Source organism: Vicugna pacos, chromosome 11, assembly GCF_048564905.1.
Source record: "Vicugna pacos chromosome 11, VicPac4, whole genome shotgun sequence".
Taxonomy (NCBI): domain Eukaryota; kingdom Metazoa; phylum Chordata; class Mammalia; order Artiodactyla; family Camelidae; genus Vicugna; species Vicugna pacos.
In genome coordinates this window covers 101,638,826-101,657,814 of record NC_132997.1, presented here as the reverse complement: position 1 = coordinate 101,657,814, position 18,989 = coordinate 101,638,826, and the positions used below count along the sequence as shown (strand labels likewise).

The 18,989-nt window shown below is 60.9% G+C and overlaps 1 protein-coding gene across 8 annotated transcripts in view; it reads left to right on the top strand.

The window, feature by feature from the left end:
• Positions 1 to 10,543, top strand: part of CFAP46 (cilia and flagella associated protein 46) — an 86,969-nt gene extending 76,426 nt beyond the window's left edge. For 4 of the 8 annotated variants that reach the window (XM_072972164.1, XM_072972165.1, XM_072972160.1 and 1 more), the window contains 9 exons: positions 566 to 724; positions 5,547 to 5,617; positions 5,720 to 5,780; positions 5,851 to 5,886; positions 6,277 to 6,391; positions 7,079 to 7,191; positions 8,223 to 8,304; positions 8,937 to 9,073; positions 9,155 to 10,065. In XM_072972164.1, the coding sequence (XP_072828265.1) occupies positions 566 to 724; positions 5,547 to 5,617; positions 5,720 to 5,780; positions 5,851 to 5,886; positions 6,277 to 6,391; positions 7,079 to 7,191; positions 8,223 to 8,304; positions 8,937 to 9,073; positions 9,155 to 9,381 (1,001 nt within the window). In that variant the 3' untranslated portion in view covers positions 9,382 to 10,065. Of the gene's footprint in view, positions 1 to 565; positions 725 to 5,546; positions 5,618 to 5,719; positions 5,781 to 5,850; positions 5,887 to 6,276; positions 6,392 to 7,078; positions 7,192 to 8,222; positions 8,305 to 8,936; positions 9,074 to 9,154 lie in introns of all 8 variants that reach the window. The other 4 variants (XM_072972163.1, XM_072972161.1, XM_072972162.1 and 1 more) reach the window with 4 other exon arrangements.
• The last annotated feature ends 8,446 nt before the right edge of the window (positions 10,544 to 18,989 follow it).

Sequence of the window (18,989 nt, the reverse complement as noted above, 5' to 3'; positions counted from 1 at the left end):
CAGCTGTCACGAACCTGACAACCTGGGGCCACTTTTGTGACCTGAGATTATGCCCCCAAAACTCCCCAGATGAAGACCCATGCTGGGTTTTAGGTAACTTGTGTTTACTTTGTAAACACAGTCAGTTCCATTGAAGTGTCTCGGGTTTCACCCATCACCGGAGCAGGGCTTCTCTGTGGTCATGGGAGAAGCTGCCACTGCCCTTCCTCTGCAGGAGCTGCCCTGTCAGAGGCCACGGCCCCTCTGGACCCTCAGGGAGGGGATCTGGCACAGATCTTTGTCCTTTGAAAGGGCTCCCTGGTCAGGAGGCGCGATGGCACCTCCAGGACCTGCCTCAGGAAGCACCCAGGACCCGACGTCCTTGTGACCGGGCTCTGTCCAGGTCCATGCTGTGACCTGGCCACACCACCAGATCAAGCACCTGCCCGCCAGGGGGCTTGGCCATGTCTGGGAGCCATGCCGAGTCCAGACTCCGTCAGCCAGACGGCCTCGGCAGTGCCGGGCAGACCCTGGGCCGTCGGCCCGTCCCCGTGCCGGTGACCTCAGCCACGTGCTCCGCCCACAGCGCAGCCCGAGGTCGCGGACAGCATCGTGCTGGCCGTGGACCGGCCCCTCCTGGAGCTGCCACTTGAAGGGCTCCCCGTGTTCGGTGAAGGGACGATCTCCTCCGTGTCTCGAGAATTTTCTCTCCAGATGCTGTGGACGCGGCTCCGCACAGAGACAGGTGAGCGCCACACTGACGCTTGGATCTTACGTGGGAATATTTAAATGACATTCACCATAAAAGAATGTAAGTCTTGTCAAAAAACAGTTACCAGATTCGCCACGTCTTTCGAGGCGCTGGTCATTCAGAGACATCTCGGGAGCACCTGCCATGTGCCGCGTGTCCCGTGGGTGCCGAGCACACCCTGGAAAGAAGCTTAACGTCCTCTCGGCCTCACAAACTCCTGTTTCAAAGGAGGGGTGACAGTAAACTGGCAGCTGCCCAGTGAGTCGGCCGTTACGCGGTGAGGGCCTGACTCAGCCTGGGGGCACTGGGGACTCGGGGTCATGTCCTGTGACACAGATGTGCCCGGAGTGTGAAAACGCTCTGCCCTCGACCTACCTGCAGTTTCCTTCATGCTTGTGGCCCTAGTAAGTATCAACTTAAATAAAAGACAAATGGATCAGACAGTTTTCATCCAAGCTGAGCTGACAGGGACCAAGGCTGCCCTTCCAGCTGGAACAGCCACAATCCAGACAAAACACAGGGAGCAACAGCCTTCACGTCCCAGAGCCCAGGCGCTGGGGGCAGCGGCCCCGAGAGGGCAGAAAGCCGTGGGCCCCCGCTCTCCGCCTGGAAGGAGTCTGCAGGCCACAGCGTGTGCTGGGAGGGGACCAGGCAGAGCCCGGGGGTCTCCCCAAGGGGAGGAGGTGGGGGTCTGGGGGCCCAGGTGACTGGGGTTTGCAGGGCAGGTCCTGGGCGGGGAGGCTGCAGATGGTCCCCTCAGGTCTTCAGTGGACAGCCGGTCAGCGCGGGTGTGTGCAGAGACCACTCCCGGGTGCTGGTCCAGGGACCAGAGGGTGTCTCCTCTGCACCAGGGAGACTGGCTTTAGTCCCAGTGAACAGAACTTAAAAATAAGCCCCAAGGCATCAAATTATTTCCAGGCAACTGGACTGCATCTCGAAACAAAGCTCGGGGTACAGAAGTAACACAACGTCCAGGACCCAACACGGTGAACTCAAAACGTCTGACATCCAATCGAAAATCACTGGCGTGCGAGGGCCCAGGGGCGACACAGGGGACAGTCAACGGCACTGAGACCGCCCCCGTGACCGTGTCCCACGGCTCCAGGAGGTGGAGGGGAGAGGGGACAGAGACGTAGGAGGCACAAAACGGGCCCAGCTGGACCTCTGCTCGTGAGAGATGTGCCCTGGCAGCGTTAACCACAGCTCAGCACCGCAGGAGAGGGCGCCGGGGGGCTTGGAGAAGTAACAGCAGGAGAAACTGGAGGCAAGGACGGAGCCCCAGGGAGCGCTGACTCGGCAAAGCAGCGTAACACGCCTGAGACTGGCGTCTTCGCCGGCGCGGCGTGTGCCTGAGTTCACACTGGCCAGGTTTCTCCCCAGCTTTGATGGACACGCTAACCCTACAGATCGAGTTCGGTGAACCCCAAACGCAAGAAACAGAACTACTCCAGGGACCACTGCAGTCGGATGGATTAAAACGAGGGATTATTTTTAAAGCAGCCGGAGAGAAAAGGCGCAGTTTGTGCCCAGAAACAAGCACGAGGCTGACCGCAGACCTCTCGGCCGACGCGGCGCGGGCAGACGGCGAGCACCACCTTCGAAGCATCGGAGAAAATGTCTGCCGATGTGGAAATTCTGAAAGTGACTTTCAAAAGCAGCACTGAAATACTTTTTCAGAAGCAGAAAAGCTGAAGCATTCGCGCCCAGAAATGCTGCGGGACGTTCTCCAGGCAGAAAGCAGAGGAGAAGAGAGAAGCACCACCAGAAACTGGAAGTCTGGGTCAATACGACGCTTTCTTCTTAATCTGAGACCTCTTCAGGAGCTTCTGACAGCTCGGAGCTGAACCAGGCCAGTGGGGTGCTGCGGGGCCTCACAAGGCGTGAACGGAAGCCACAGGGCAGCGAAGGCCGAGGGACGAGGGAGCCGCCAGCCCCACGCGCAGGGCGGCCTGGTGCCAGAGCGCAGGCCTAATGGACTAGCGATGTGGCCGGCGCAGCCCCTGGAAAGCGAGACGGGCGCGGCCGCCGATGCCCCCACGGAGACCGTGAAGTGAACTCGAGAGCAGCACTCGGCTGATCACAAAAGGCAGGAGAGGAGGGGCCGCGGAACAGAGAACGGTGGGACAAGCAGAGACGAGCAGCCGGGAGGGCTGTCTCACCCACCCCACCGACAGCCACATCTCTGCCAGGGGTCAGAAGGCCCGGTTAGAAGGCAGAAGGCACCTTCGTGCGCGCAAGCGCAGGCTCCGAGACGCGCTTCCCCAGGAAACCCCGCTGCGGTGGAAGGAGCCGTCGGGGACGGGCAGGAAGGGGCAGGAAGGGGCCGGGCCCACCCCGGTTCGGCCGGGCGGGCGGGGGCCGCGGGCACCCTGCCCCGTGAGGCAGAGCCCCTTCCGCGTTTTGCGGCCCCTCTGATGTCCTCGTCTGCTCCAGTCTTCTGCCAGTTTTTCTGTCGGGTTCTCTGGGCTTTGTCCTTCAGGTTCGCAGGGTCTCCATACGTACTTGGGAATAACTTCCGATCGTTAGCACGAGCTGCGGCCGTGCCCTCCACGCGGCAGCTTGTCTTTCCAGCCTCCTAAGCGCTGCCTCTGGATGAGCCGAGTATCCTGACACAGTCCTGTGTGTCCTCCTCCTCCTGGCGCTTTGGGGGCCTTAAAAACTTCTTTGTCTTATCTGAAGATGATGAAGATATTGTGTGATATCTTCTAAACATCTTTTTTTGCCTTTCATGTTTTTATCTACCTTCCCTCTGAAATTGATTTTTGCGAACAGCCTGAGGTGAGGTCTAAGTCCCTTTTTCCCGCTGAGCGCGCAGCCGTCCACACACCGTGACCAGGAGGGCCTTCCTTGCTCTGCTGCTCTGTGTCGCCAGCATTGTCTGGAAGGGCGCAGCATCATCCCATGCGGTCAGCAGAGTAACGGCCCCAAAGACGCCTGCGGCCTGGTCCCCAGACCCTGAGAGTGTGTGACCTGACGGGACAAAAGGGGCAGCTCGGTGAGGGGTCCTGGATGGGGAGCTGGTCCTGGACTGTCTGGGTGACCCAGTGTCCTCTCAAGGTCCTGGGAGGGGAGGAAGAGGACCCTCGAGAGACTGAAGGTGCTGACGGGGGGCGGGCTGTCCTCCAGCCTCTGGGAGCGACCGGCGCCGCCCACGCCTCCAGTTTTAGAACACACTTCTGAATCTCCCATGGGACACAGAAGAAATGACCTCAGGAGGGCCGAAGGCTGACCGTCACTACAGCAGCATCGAGAAGGACCTTTTAGCTTTAAATGTTCACATGGGGAGAAAGGTCAGAGGCTTTATGCTAAGGCCTAATTCAAGAAGTCAGAGCAAGAGCAGGGAAAATACCTCAAGGAAGGCAGAGAAAAGGCTCCCAAACACACACGAGCAGGCAGCACGATGCAGACAGCCCTGGGCGCTCCGCAGGGAGGACGTGGCGCGGGCAGAGCGCGCGCAGAGCGTGCACGGGGCCCTGGGTTCAGCCCGGCACCTCCCTTAAAAGACAAGTAGAAATAAATAAACCTAAGTACCCCCTCCCCCTCCCACCAAAAACAAAAACAAAATTGGTTGTTCGGGAGAAAAAACCTCAAAAAGCCTCACACATCCCTGTGAGGAGGATCGAGAAAGAAGCAGAGAAGGCACAGATGAGCAGGATGAGAGAGAAAACAGACACAGACTGGAGGCGCATCAGCGACTTTCAGGCAATAGGAGAATATTATGAACAACCTCGTGGCCATATACTCAGAAGTTCAGGCGGAGAGGATGAAGTCCCGGGAGCAGAGCTCAGGGACCCACGAAGGAAGGCGAAGCAGCAGCCGCTCCGCCAGGAAGAGCGGGGGGTCCGCGTCCCCACAGACAGCGTTTCAGTTTCACTGTGTCTTTTGTTGCACTTTTTAAGAAACCGTTTGCATCGGTCTGTACAAATCTCCCCAAGTAGAAAAAATGAAAGAAAAAGCCGCCTCCCCGGTCCTCCCACTGGCCGGTCCAGGCCCCGCCCCCTGACCGCTCAGGAACGGCAGGTGAGAAGAGAAAGAAGAAAGAGAAACGGAACATTTCCTCGGCCCGTCCGACCGAAACCCTACAGATGTCACAGGTGAACAGATCGAAGGAAAGACAAGCTTAGGCGCACCTCAGATGGTGTGGGGGAGAAGCATTTGCTAAAATGCACGGATTCGTAATGGAAATGCTTAGCAAACTAGGAACACAAGAAGGTACCTCATCCTGACGGAGGAACCACCCAAATCTCAGTCAGGCTGCCTCCTCCCAGGGCCCCCGGAAGCATCTCTGTAAAGGTGGGGCTCAGCAAGAGCCCCACTCAGCTCCCATTCCATTTCCTGCTGAAGGCCCCAACAGAAATGAAGGGAACTCATTATTTTCACTTACCTCCACCGGAACAGTGAGGTGTAGCAAGGGGGCAGCTTGTATGTGCAGGAGGCAAAGGAGCCAGCAGCCCAGCCCCCTGTGCCTGGGCTGCTGCAGCAGACACACTGCGGAGTGCCCAGCATGGTGTGTGAATGGTCAGTTGAGTGGGCCTGGGAACCTCTGGCAACCGCTCCTTTCTTGAGGTCTCCTGGCCTGGGCCTTCCCAGCCCTGTAAGCCTTTATATTTGAGAGATTATTGCCATTTCAACTTTACAAAAATTAAAATCAACTGTTCACAATACTTCTTGTTTTTTTTAATGGAGATGAAATTCACATAATGTAAAATTGACCATCCTAAAGTGAAGAATTCAGTGGCATTTGGAGCATTCACATGTGTACCACCACCTCTGTCTGGTTCCAAGACATCACCACTTCTCATTACTGTCTTAACAGAGGGGAACACGAAGAAAGAGGCCAGAGGCAAAGACCACAAGAAGAGAGGCCCGGCAAAGAAGGGCCCGAAGGTAGGTGGTGGCGGCCCCGCGGGGATCCTGGGGCCCCGCTGCCAGCTCTGGGCCCGAGGCTGTCCTGGGACGCGTCCCTGAGGACCCCATCTGTCCTCGCAGGGCAGCGTGCCCCGGATCATCCCCGCAGACTGCATCACCATCGACTCGGACAACTTCAGATGTATCCTTTGACGGCTTGGCCGCCCAAACCCCTGAGCCCGTGGCCCTGTGTCTCCTTAACCAAGGCCCAGTCATGGTGGACCCCTACGAGGAGGCCCAGGGCACAGGTGAGAGCTCCCGCAACATGCCACACGCCACCCACGGCCTGGACTGGCCTGGCCCGGGCCTGGGCAGCATGGACCGGGTGCCTGGGCCTCTGTCCCACGGAGGTCACCTCCTGCTACGCTGACCGTGGGGGGCGGACCCTCGTGTGCCCGACACCCGGCCCTCGCCGTCTGCAGCCGGGACAGGACATGAGTGAGATGAACCCCTGAGGACGGGCACCGGGGGCGCCACTGCGGCTCGAGAACAGCGTCCTTTGGCTCTTCTCTTGGGAGTTGGGCTGTAAAGCCCTCCACAAGGAGGGGAGGGGCCCTGCCTGTGAGGGGCCACGGCCCGGGGCACCCTGCCCCGCCGAGGACGCACACCCCTCAGTGCTCCCGTATCTCATGATCCAGTTCTGGTTGCAGAAGTGCTGACTCCTGTCTCCGTAACCCGGGAAATTTTGGAAAGATTCCGTGATACCTTCACTGCGAGATGGGCGGGCCATCTGGGAAAGAAGAACTTCCCAAGGTCCGCATCTGGGTTCCCAGGGCGCCGGCCTGCAGAGTGGGGCTGTGCCGCACCGGCCGGAGGGGGCTCCGCACACGGGCCCCTCCCCCTCCCCCAAGGCTCCCTTCTGCCCTGATCCCCTCATTCTGTCCTGTCAACGCCCTCCAGTGCCTCGGTCCTCGCAGGGCCTAGCTGAGGACCTGGGCCCCCAGGGGTGTGTGTGACCCTGCACGAGGGCCCGCGGCCAGTACAGCACAGTGTGTGTGTGTGTGTGTGTGTGTCCTGACTCCCAGGGGGGCCCTCCCGGAGGGGGTGGGGCTCCGGGGGCTGAGCTCCGGGAGGAGTGGGGCCGAGCCTGCAGGGGTCAGGGTGGTGAGCTCCCCCCACCCGGCAGGGACGCAGCCCCAGTGGGTGCCCTGGGCGCCTGGGCTCCAGGGCCGGCGGGCAGGCCCTTCTAGCCCCTCTCAGGTTCGCTGCCCGGGAGGCGGGGCTCATTCCCGAGCCCCGAGGTCCATTCTCAGGAGAGTCCCCCGAACCAGCCGCCCGGGGACCCCGCAGGCACTGGGAGGGTTAACGTGGCTCTGTGTCCGCGAAGAGTGCAGAGGAGGCTGCACCGCGGGTGCTGTCTGCTTGGCCAGCATGTCGGGCGGCTGTGGGGCCTGTTCCTGCCGCCTCCTGCCCACTGGGTCCTCTCTCCGGCCCCCGCAGCCAGGCCGAGTGGGAGCAGCTCCTGGGCAGCTGCCAAGGCTTCTTCTTCTACGGGATGGAGAGCTTCCTGTCCCACGTGATGGTGGAGAGGTTGGCCGCCATGAATCTGCAAGGTGAGCCCGGGAGCCTGAGTCTGCCAGACCCACAGGCACAGGTGGGGTCCACACAGGACAGAGCAGGGCCCCTGTGTCTCCTCTCGTGTCTCATCAGGTGTCTCCCCGTCCTCTGACAAAGGCTGGGGGGCACTTTAGGAAGGCACAGGGGGCCTCTGCTCAGGACCCCTCCTCCATTTCTCTGAGAGACAGGGCCAGGGTCCGGAGCTGGGGGTCAGCCCTCCAGGGGTTGGGAAAGCTGGCCCAGCCCCCCGTCGCCTGTCCTTCTAGGTGGAATACGGGCCCCCAGTGCCGTCGTCCCGTCTGCTGGTGGCGGTGCCCCCAGCGCCCCCCACCCCCACCCCATGGGGCCTGCCCGCGCCTGACCTTCTCCTGGGGCGGTTGCTGGGCAGGTGGCCACTGTGCATAGTTGGAGGAGCCTTTTCAGGGACCCTCACAGGTGGCCCCTACCCTTGAGCGTGGCTCCACTAAGGCTGGCACCACAGGCACGTGGACACTTGTCCTGTGGTCAGGACGCCTGAACTGCCCCTGTCACCTGGCTCCCCACAAGCTGTCCGCTGGGGGGACCCATATACTCCAGGGGAGGTGGAAACAGGCCTCTTTGAAACTTTAATTCCCACCTTCTCGAATGAGATGGCGAATGAAATAGAAGCTCTCACAGGCTCACAGCCCTGCAGGGCTGACAGCGTCACCAACCAGAGCCTGTCCTCCAGGGGCCGGACCTGCACAGCACAGCCCAGCGCTGCATCCCGACGCTGGCCCTCCTGGGCGGAGGCTGGGAGCCGAGGCCCCTGTGCGGGGCAGGGAGGGCTGCCCGCCCCTCCCATTGCCTGGCCTGGTCGCCTAGGGGAGTGTGGAGGGGGTAGGGCCCTGAGGCAAATAATGCCCGTGCGGCCAGTGCAGCCCAGAAAAGGGACGTCAAGTCCGAGTCCCAGGCAGGTGGGGTGGGTTTCTGTGGTCCACCTGCACCGCGGGCGACACCCGCCTGCAAGGACCCCCAGGGCGCTGAGCCACCCTCCTGTGACCCACAGACTGCCAGGTGATGGTCCTGCTGGACCTGACGCGGTCCTACACCAGCATGCGGCGGCGCCTGGAGTCCTCGGAGAACAAGAGGTGCCCGGCGTCCCCTCTGCACAGGCTGCAGCTCGCAGCCCGGCCCCCGGGTAGCTGGGGCAGGCAACAGGGCATGGGGTGGGGAATCCGAGCCATGGGTGTGCCGCTGGGGAGTGCGGGGGACACAACTGTCTCTGCACCGTGACTGTGTGGGGGCTCCATGCTCTGCCCCAGACCCTTCCATGGCAAAGTCCCCTGGGGGTGGGGGTGGGGGTGGGGAAAGGGCGGCTCCACCAGCAGACCACAGGCCGGCTGGGACTGAGCTGGGAGACAGAGGGCTGGCAGCTCGGAGGACACCCTGGCTTCACAGCTCACATGTCACATGCCACCCCAGGGCCTCTGTGGGCTGCGGGCTGAGCGGGGACCACCCGTGCCTGGGGGCGCTTCCCTCCTGGCTCCACCCTGTGGCTGGGGGCCGTCCGGAGGGACTTGGCTGGACTCAGAAATGACCTTTCTTGTTAAATGTTGCTTAATGGTGTGTGGGGAGGATGGGCAGGATTCTTGATGCTGTCAAGAACCTTAAGAGCTGTCAGCCCAGATACACGTCCCCACGTGGGGTGCTTGGGCTGCGGGTGGGGGAGGGCTCGGGCTGAGCCCCTGGGCGCCACCCACGGGAGCCCGGTCCCCTGCAGTGCACTCCGGTTGTCCCTGGAGGAGCCCGTCCGGACTGCCATCCTTCTGAGTCTGGTGGGGGTCCGCAGCATCGTGGCGAACCAGTGGCCGACGGTCCTGCAGGACAATGCGATGCGGGCCAGCGTCCTGTGGGAGAGTGAGTCGTGAGGGGACCCCGGTCCAGCCTGGTTCCCTCTGGGCCTCCCAGAGGCCCGTCTGAGGGACGTCTCTTCCCCAGATCTGCTGGCAGTTGGCAAGTCCATCGGGAGAACGACCCACCTCCTTCAGAAGATGGGAGCCGGTGAAGCGGCGGACTGTGGTAACCAGAGGCCACCCTCCTCACTGGTCCATCAGGCTGTGTGGCTGCCACCTCCCAGCCGCTGCCCCTGCAGCCCTGCAGGGCAGGGAGCCTCCGAAGGCCAGCACGTGCTGACAACGTCAGCCTCCCACGGGTCCTGGCCGTAGCGAGGTCTGGCATCAAAGGTCGTTAGGGGGAAGCACACAGCACTCGGGTCAGGGGAGCTGCTAATTCATCTCAGAACGGTTCAGGCCCCACAAATTCTAAGCCCTGGTGTGCTTTCTGGATGTGAGGGAACCACCCACCGCTCCTCCAGGGCAAAGGCAGCCCCGATCCCACAGGGGGCAGCAGCGTCACGCACGGGTCCTGCTGTAAAACCTTGCATGCTGCCCGAGCAGGAGCTCCAGACGCAGGTTGAAGGGCCGGTCTGAGGGAGGTGTGTCCCAGCATGATCCAGAGTCATGGCGTCTTCGGGACACAGGGCGCAAAGGGCGCTTCAGACTCAGAGTCGCAAGGTCCACGGTGGCGGGGGCGGGCTGCAGGGGCCAGAGAGAAATGCTTGTTGAGTGGCTGAGCAAGCAATGGAGTGAGAGAGTGGGCGGGTGGCCCTGGGGCCCTCGCCTGTAAGGACGGGCAGCGGGTCCTCGCCTCTGGAGGGAGGCAGAGCCAGCAGCGCCCTCCCCTCCCTCCCACTCCCCCCATGCGCCCTGAGCCCGGGGATCCCGCGTCTCACAAGCCCCGTCCATGCTCCTCACAGACGAGCCTCTGCAGACCTGGAAGGACAAGCTGGCGCTGCTCCGGCCACAGCTGCAGGGCGCAGAGCGGCTCCCCATCGCCCTCAACATGGTCCTCTACGGGCTGCCGCACCAGGCCATCGTGTGACGGGGCCGCCTTCTCCCCCAGCCCCTCCCCGCAGGCCCTCTCCGCAGCCGGCTCAGCATTTCCTTCCTGGACCAGTTCCTCCCCTTTCTGGGGTCTCCCCAGTGGAGCCCCTCCTTCAGTGACCTCCCGCCAGGCTGTCAGGCAGGGACTCCACCCCCCCCTTCTGCACAGCACGGCACCTGCAAGTCTCCACCCTGAAGCCAGGGGCCCCGGGAGGGGGCTGGGCAGTGTGGGCGAGGGGGAGGGGTGTGTCCCGCTGACCCTAGAGCTGCCTGGACCTTCAGGCCTTCGGCTGCTCCAGGCTCTCCCTGTGCGGGCACTGGGTGGAGGACCCGCCTCCCGCAGGCCGCAACAGGAGGAGGCTGGCGGTTGGGCACCCCCCACCAAGCCTTGCACACCCTGGCTCTGAGTTGTTGAAGCGCTTCAGTAAACAGCTAAGTCAGCTTTTGAGCTGTGTTTCTGTGACCCCGGAAGCAGTGGCCAGCCGTGGCTCTGTGCCCCTCGCCCCATGCACCCCACCCCACTGCCAACGCCGGCGCCTTCCCACCCTCAAACCTCAAAGGGAAGGAACTGGCCACGCGGCACGCGCCCCCAAGCCTGCGGCCCAGCTTCCTGCACAGCGGCGGGGGCTCACATCCTGGGCAGGGCTCCGAGGGAAGGACTCAGTCACACGTGTCACTCGGCCCATGGGGCTGTGGCCATCGAACTGTGACCAGGAGGGACGGCCGACCAGGTCTAGGTGCCACGCTCCAGACAGCTCTTGGTGGAGTGGCCGGCACTGGGCTTGCGGACCTGATGTCCCGGCCCACGGCAGGTTCCAGCTCCGCCTGTGCTGCAGAGCCAGCCGCCTCCCGCGGGCATGGGGGCCGGGAGCCGTCAGGCTGGGCCCAGCAGTGACCTCGGTTCCCCCCATGCTGAGGGACCAGAAGTGGCAAAGTGCCCACGCGGGGAGTCCTCTGGGCGGCCCTGCTGCACCACCCACGTTTGTCCTGCCCTCACCGACCACTCCTGGGTGTTTCACCGTCTGTGGTCACCTCTGATGGCCGGGCTGGGGACCCCTCGAGGGAGCAGCCTTTGTCCAATGCCAGGACACGGTGGGGCTCAGTGACGTCTGCTGAGTGAGTGACTGGACGGGTGAATGAGGGAGGCGAGAGCCTGTGGAAGGCGCCATGGGTCCTGGGGCTGAGCCTCGGGGGGCAGGGCACGTCGGGGGGCAGTGGGAGGTTGATGTGGGACGCAGGGTGATGGCAGATTCCAAGGGACGGGAGGTGGGTGAGGGGCCCCATCCTGGATTGCAGAGTCCCCCCACAGAGCTCGACATCCAGCCACCGCCCGTGGTCTCTGCCGTGGATGGAGTGAACCTGGGAGAGGCCACTGTCCCTAGAGCTGGACACTCAGCCGGAATTGAGGGCGGTTGTAGGAAGGACAGATGCCACAGTCACCAGGGAAGGGCCTCACACCACACCCAGGCCAACCTGGCCCACGGGGGCACAGAGCCTCCCAGGCTGAGGGAGACCAGCCCCGGTCTCTCTGGAGTGAAGCCCACCCCGTTAGAGGACACGCAGGTGGGGGCACAGGAGAGGTCACGGTCCCCCTGGCACTGGGCCCTCAGGGGACCCCAGCCGGGGGCTGCTCGGGCTGCTCTGTCCAGGAGTCCCTGGGGCTCCTGGTCCTGTCAGCGCTGTTCTGCCAGCCTCCGAGCACAGGTGTGGGGTCTGCACGGAAGTCCCGCCCCCATGCAAGCCCTGTCTCCTGCCTGTCTCACCGGGAGACCTCTCTGGCCTCTGAGCACCCACTCTGGGGCCAACTGGCAGCCGGAGGCAGCCACCCAAAGGCCAGAGGGCGCCAGGCCCCAGGCGAATTGATCCTGGTCACCGCCTGGGCTGGGAGGCCCAGAGCTGAGCACACGGGAAGGGGAGCAGCCTCAGAGGGCTCCCCAGGCTACAGGAGCAGGCTCCGTGCTCCGTCCTGACCTCGCACTGGACCCTGGCTGGCGAGGCTGTGTCCCTGCAGCTCTTAGGTGCAAGGAGACCAGTCCCGAGACTTCCTGGGCTGAGACACATGACAGTCCAAGTAGCCAAAAAGAGCACAAATTAAGACCGTGACAAGATACCACTACCGTGTCTACTGAAACAGCTAAAAGGAACAACAGTGACAAACACCAAATGCTGGTGCAGGCGCAGAGAGACAGCCTCACAGACACAAAGAGACAGACACACAGACACAGAGAGACACTGAGAGACAGACACACAGACACAGACAGACACACAGACACAGAGAGACAGCCATACAGAAACAGACACACAGACAGACACAGAGAGACAGACACACAGACACACAGAGAGACAGACACACAGACACAGACAGACACACAGAGAGACATACAGACACAGAGAGACACACAGACACAGACACTGAGAGACAGACACACAGATGGACACACACGACAAGACGCGGATAAACACACACACACACACACACACACACATAGGAGCGCCTGTCAAAGTGGTGGAAACAGAGTCAGGTCCACAGCCTGGATGGCGCCGTGGCACCGACCTCGACCTCCTGGTTTGCGCGTGTCCGGTGCTCCGGGGCCGTGTGTGTGCGCAGGGCGCGCTGCGCTGCCTGAGACGTCCCTGCGGCTCCCTGTGACTCTGCAATTAACTCACCAGGAAGAGTTTTTTCAAAGCTCATCTTTGATTACATTGAGGTGGCGATTCCCCTCTTTTGTGTTTGATTTTTTCCTTTTTTAAAATATATACACATACTCGTTCTAGTTTTTTTTTAAAGCTAACTGATGACCGGGGAATAAATTCACATCAAGCAGCGTTGGAAATATGCGCTTTCTTCTAGAAAGATGTTGGCACCCACCCAAACAACAAGAATAAAAGCTTCTGGAAATATTTCATCCGCGCAGCGTCACATTTTCACCTGATGCCGTGTCTGCTCATGTGAGAAATGTTAACCGTGAGTGCTGGGCCGTGTATCAAAGGATCTAAAACACCTTCCTGAATTATGTCCCGGCAACATGACAAATCACAGTATCAATTAGCTTCTCCAGCAGAAGTGGCGTTCTGTAATATATTCAGGCATGAAGAAACTGCGCAGGTGAAATTTATGTAACCCTAAAAACTGTTAAGGAGAAAAAAGATCACTTGGAATTTATTGGTAATAATAGGAGACAGTGTAATTGGAATGGTGGGCAGCCCTTGCAGAAAGGGTGACCAGACCTGCGGGTTCTCAATGTGCTCCAGAAAGGAGCAGGTGGGCGGTGGGCGCCCTGGCGCGAGGGGAGGGCCGGGGGCTCCGGGAGGCCGCCACCGCCCACGCCCAGCCTCCGCTCCCACCCGCAGCCGGCTCTGGTCCGAGCTGAGCACTGCCCATGCTCTGAGACCTTGAGCCGTTCACCCAGAGGCCCATCCTCTCCCCTGGAAAATGTGACCCCCGGCCTCGGTCCACCCCTGACGGGGACCAGGAGGGCCCGACCCCGCCCATCAGGGAGGCGTGGTCCCTGCACCTGCCCCTCTGCGCCCGCCCCCGAGCCCCCGTGCCCCCCCCTCGACCGCCGCAACAGCCCGCAGACTGAGGAGTCAACCACTGGCTTACAAGTTCCATTTGTTTTCTGAATTTATGTCTTGAAAATATTGATTTCCATATTTTTAAAATAGAGAGCTTCTTTTAACAATATGTTTTATTGTAGGAAATTGGAGGGAATTACAGGGAAGACACAGCCCACACCCGAGGTCAGTGTTTTGATGGGTCTCTGGTTTCCCGTCTGCGTTTTCACCCAGCGAGCTCCTGTCCTGTCACCAGCAGGTCTCTGGTTTCACTCCACACGGTGAAGGATTTCCCATTTCGCAACTTTAACCTGAATCCTTGTTGAAAGTGTCCCTACCCTCCAGCAGGCTGGCTGCACGCACGGAAGGTCCAGTGCGTCAGGGCCAAGGGTGCTCCCAGGATGGGGTGAGCCGTCGAGGGTCCCCATCGTTCCCGGGGAGGTGGGGGCTGAGTGGGGGCTGCAGCAGAGTGGACTGGGGGCCAAGGTCCTGTAGGCTGTGGAGCCTGGCCAGCCAGGGTTGGGGGTCATGTCACATGACCTGCCAGGTGGGCAGCTCCTGGCTCCGTGTGGACAAGTCCTCCTTCATCAAAGCCGGTAGCACAGCACCACCCAGGCCCAGACCACGGCCGTGCTCCACGTGGCCATTCCACGCCCTGTCTTCCACTGCTGGGGAGACCCCGGCCTCGGTCTGCCCTGGTCTGGGGGCTCACACCTCCTGGCACCGGCACTCTGAGCCCCTGGATCCCTCCTGGGACCCTCAGTGGGATGCCTGGTGCCCACCCGAGGGCAGGGCCGCCCTCACCCGGTCTCCGCCCCAGGACAGGTCTGTGGTTCCACACTCCCTGTCCCTCTGGGCCTCGCTTGGGCCTACCCTCCTCTCCAAGCAGTTAACTGACAATCATAGCTAAAACAGGCCTTGCAGATTGATTTGGATTAAGAAGTTAGGTGGGTTAATAAAACTAAAATGTTCATAGGCGCTTGTGTATAAATTTCTAGTGAGTTCCTTCATTCAGCACTGGTCTCTAATAGTTTAATTCCTGCATTAAATAATTAAAACTCTATTTTCAGTTGCTATGAACAATTGTTTTCCTTAATGATCTTCCTGGAGGAGCCAGTAATTTTCTATCTTGTAAAAATGATTAACTGGCATCATTATCCCATATCTCTGAAATATAACCAAGCAGCTTCAGGGAAGGCCATTTGTATTCAATTAACGCTCCCTCGCATTAAGACATACGGCATTACTTACCGCCGCACGCAGCCTGCTGTCCTCATTTTACTATGACGATGATGGAGATGAAACAACCAGTTTAATTGTCCCGTTTCCAACAGAGAAATCAATTTTCACTGCGTCTCCACCCTCACAAAGAGCAGCCAGCCTGGTTCCCAGGAAGCAGATGCTGGGAGCTCCCTGTGGCTGGGGTGCCCGGGGCCAGGGGCGGCTTCTCCGTGGGGCAGCCGACTCTTGGAGGGGCCTGCGACCCTGCCTCTCGGGGTCTCGTCCTGTGGGGGCTGCCAGTGCCTCCCCACCCCTGCATCTCTCTGGTCCCCCCACGCCCAGCCCAGGGCTCCCCAGGGACAGCTCAGCTTGTGGGGCCAACACTGACCTCGGACAGACCTGGAGTCCACGTAAACTCGGAAGGGCTCCTGGGGGAGCAGCAGCCTGCAGCCCGCTCCCTTGTCGGGTGGCTCGAGGGCCGCGCCCTGCCTCACCGCTCAGTCACGGTGCTGCCGGCCAATGTGATCTAAGTGTTTGACATTTTTATCACGATTCATTGAGACCAGAGGGGGTGATTAGATTAATACCCCTGTGCAGTTGGCTAATGGCTGGGACGGAGCTGATGAGGGCTCTTAAATTTTCTTATTAGAGATTTGAACTCTTTGTGACAAGAGGGGAGAGGTGGTGTCGACGAAACGATGCGGAGGCCTCCTCTGCCCCAGCGCCCTGGGTCTGGGGCCCCCACCGCCTCCCGTTTTCCAGGGCACCAGGCTCTGCAGTGGGTGCCCTGGGGGACAAACGGCCCAGGCGGAGACCAGCCCATCCTGACTGAGCCCAGGACCGGATGTCCTCGGAAACGTTGCCCCTCGGGGCTTAGAACCATCCCCCAAAGCTGCAGCTGGAGGCCTCAGGGCACAAGGCAAATGGTGCCGGGCCCACGGGCAGCGGTCAGGGTCACGTTTCCCAGGGAAACGTCCTGAATTCCTTGGATGAGAAGGCAGAGCAGGAGGCCAGGGGAGGACGTGTACCCGGGACCCTCAGCGACAGGCCGTCTCGACTTCCCAAAACAAGGGTGGCTGGAGCCCACAGTGAGGAAGAAATAACCCAGGGGAGTCACAGACCTCCTGCCCCCTCCGCCCCGTGTCTGGGGTCTCGGGCCCAGTGAGGGGGTGGAGGACACTGGATTCCACTCCGAGGGGCCTGGCCCGGCACACCCAGCTGCCCTCAGGCTGGGCAGGGAGACTTGTGCCGCCCTGGACTTGCCCCCTGACCGAGTGTCTCCTCGTGCCTCAAACCATGCCTTCGGAGTATTAGGTGGGACAGTGTGGGGTCCCTGGTCCCTGGGAGCGGCCCCTCCCCGATCCAGGAGCAGGGGTCCAAGGGCGGTCTGCTGATGAGGGTCAGGTCTAGGTGCTGGAAGCCTTGCGCCTTCTGCAGGACCCCGACCGCTGCGTGTGGGCCCTCCCAGTCCTGGCCCAGGACTCCAGGCAGCGGGGCATCTGCCCTCCCTCACCACCCCCTCCCCGAAGCTCAGGTGTGACACCGCCCACAGAAAGAGGCGCTGAGGCGGGGAGGGAGGGGGACGTTTGCTTCTCGTGGTGCTGCCAGCCACGCCTGTCTCCGGCTGTGGGGCGCCTGGAGAGCTCCTCAGCTCCCACCCAGACCCCACACCCCTGCTCACACTTCCCAGGGACACTGCAGGGACCAGAGCCCCCGCCTGCCTCGGCCCCACCCCAGGGGCAGGCCGCACAGTGTCCCCCCACCCCCGCATCAAGGTCTCAGATGACAGAGGGTGAACCAGACTGGGGGCACCGGGGGGCCCCACACTAGCCCGGCCCCTGAGTCTCTCGCCCTGAACGTCCAGGCTGGGCGGCCTCTGGAAGGAAGCCTGTGGAGTCCCATCCTGCAGGCCCAGCCATGCCGGAGGGTGGGGCGCCCCCAGGAGGGGCCGCCGCACGCGCTGCCCCCAGGGCTGGGCCAGGGCTGGGCAGGGGCAGGAGCAGAGGCCCCAGTTCTCTTCGCCCCTCCCCCAAAGCCCTCCAAATGGTCCCTTGGGGAGTTGCAGGAGTCCCCACCAGAATCGAGCTTACAGAATCGATCTGGCCTCACAGCCGGACACTGGGTCCAGTTCTGTCCAGGCAAGGGCAGTGAAGTGCTTGCCCACAGCTGTGTCCCACTCTCAGGTGAGGCATCCCAAGCACAGACCGAGTGTCATGCTCAGGCCTGGCACCAGGGCATCCTCTCTCGGACGGTCCTCTGGCCCCCAGCTGGTCCTGCACACCCAGACCTCTCCTCTCCCATCCCGGGGCTTGCGTCCCGCCCTGCCCTCGGCCCAGGGGACCTGACGGCTCTGGGCACCACCTGTCTGTCTGTGCCGTGAGTCAGTGAGTTGAAGGTGCCGTGCCACCCTGAGGCTCTGGGACCACGTCCCCACCCCCCAGGTCTCCTCCCTGCCTCAGGCCTGCCTCTCCCAGGAAGCCCCTCTGACCCGCCTGGCCCTCTCTGTGCTCCTGGCTCCAGGTGGCACAGATGGTTCTGAGCGGGAAGGGGCCCATCTCTAAGCCTCTGCCCAGGGGCTGGAGCTCTGCACACGTGGCAGGAGCTGGGAGCCGACCAGCTGGCCTCGGCTCCCCGAGCAGCCCAGCTCCTCCTCCAGAGTGGAGGATGGCACCCTGCCCCTTCACTCTCCTGCAGACACCACCTTCCAGACCCTTCTGTGCCCCGCCACACTGACCCACATTGTTCCTTCATGTGCTGCTTGTGAACCACTGGGACCCCGGACTCTTCCTAAACGTGCCAGCCTGGAATCCCCACGCAGGTGCCTCGGGCCGCCACCCTGCCTGAATTCCTGGGGGAGACAGGCAACCCCTCTGCCCTGCACAGCCACCTCCGCCCATGTGCCAGCCCATCAGGGCCCAGGCCTCCTGACAGGACCACTGATCCATCATTCTCGTACAGGACAGTTTGGAGGTCACATAACAGGGTGATAGAAAGGAAAAGAACCCAAGGCAGGCACAGGCCAGAACAGTGGGCTAATCTATTTCCGCACAGTGGTAGATGTGAGAGACAGCGGAGAATTTTTAAAGCAAAATTACTTAAATGAGTGTAACCTGTCCAAAGAGTTGCTGTGATTAAGAATGGTACATGAGGGGGAGGGTGTAGCTCAGGGGTAGCCTGCACGAGGTCCTGGGTTCAAGCCCCAGTACCGCCACTAAAAATAAATAAATAAATAAAATAAATCACCCCCCCAAAAGGACTGGTACATGAACTTTCCCTCGCAAGTGCAGTCGGGTGTGAAACCTCTAACCACTTTAAAAGTACATGCTGCTCATTTGCTTGTAAACCAGTAACCGAGTCAAGGTGATACTGTCTTCTGAGGTGTAGATTTAGCAAGGAAAAAGAATTCAAAGAGCCAGCTGTTAACAGTACAAGGAGTCGTTTTATTTACTTTTTAAAACGCTCTCACTTCTACAGGTGTATAAGCGCCTAATGCATATTAATTAATATTGATACTATTTTTAGAAGCCAACTGGAAATAAAGCTCACACACAAAATATTTAATAGGCCGTATAATCTGCTTAATTTCCCCTGGAGGCAGACAAGGTGTACCAATTAGCTTGCTCTTGAAATATTTTAGGACGGAGCACGTCACCAGGGCCCATAGAAACTGCAGGAAGAGACGAAGAGAGCGGCGGCGAGGGCCCGGGCCCCGGCAGCAGGACGCATCCAGGCGTTACAGGAACCAAGACACAGTTACGGCTCCTTGAGTCCTTCCTGGAAGAATCACTTTTAAAAGCCTGAGCAATTCTGTGGTTTCCCTCTGAACTCAGGATGGGCTTCTGGTCCTCGCTGTCCCCAGCCTCTTACAGTATCGATGGCAATCTCCCTTTGCAGTCTCCCTCTAAAATTCCTGAGGAGGCACAGGCTGGGGAGATTCCACCGTCAGGAGCCAGGTGGTGACCGCCGCCCCCGGGCCCTGGCTGCTGTGCATGGGCAATGCCTGAGCCGCACAAACGGGGAGACTGGCCTGCACCCCTGTGGGCCACACTCGCCAGGAGCCCCATTTCTGTCCTCTGCCACCTGCAGCCCTCCTGTGAGCCCAAGCCACACAATGA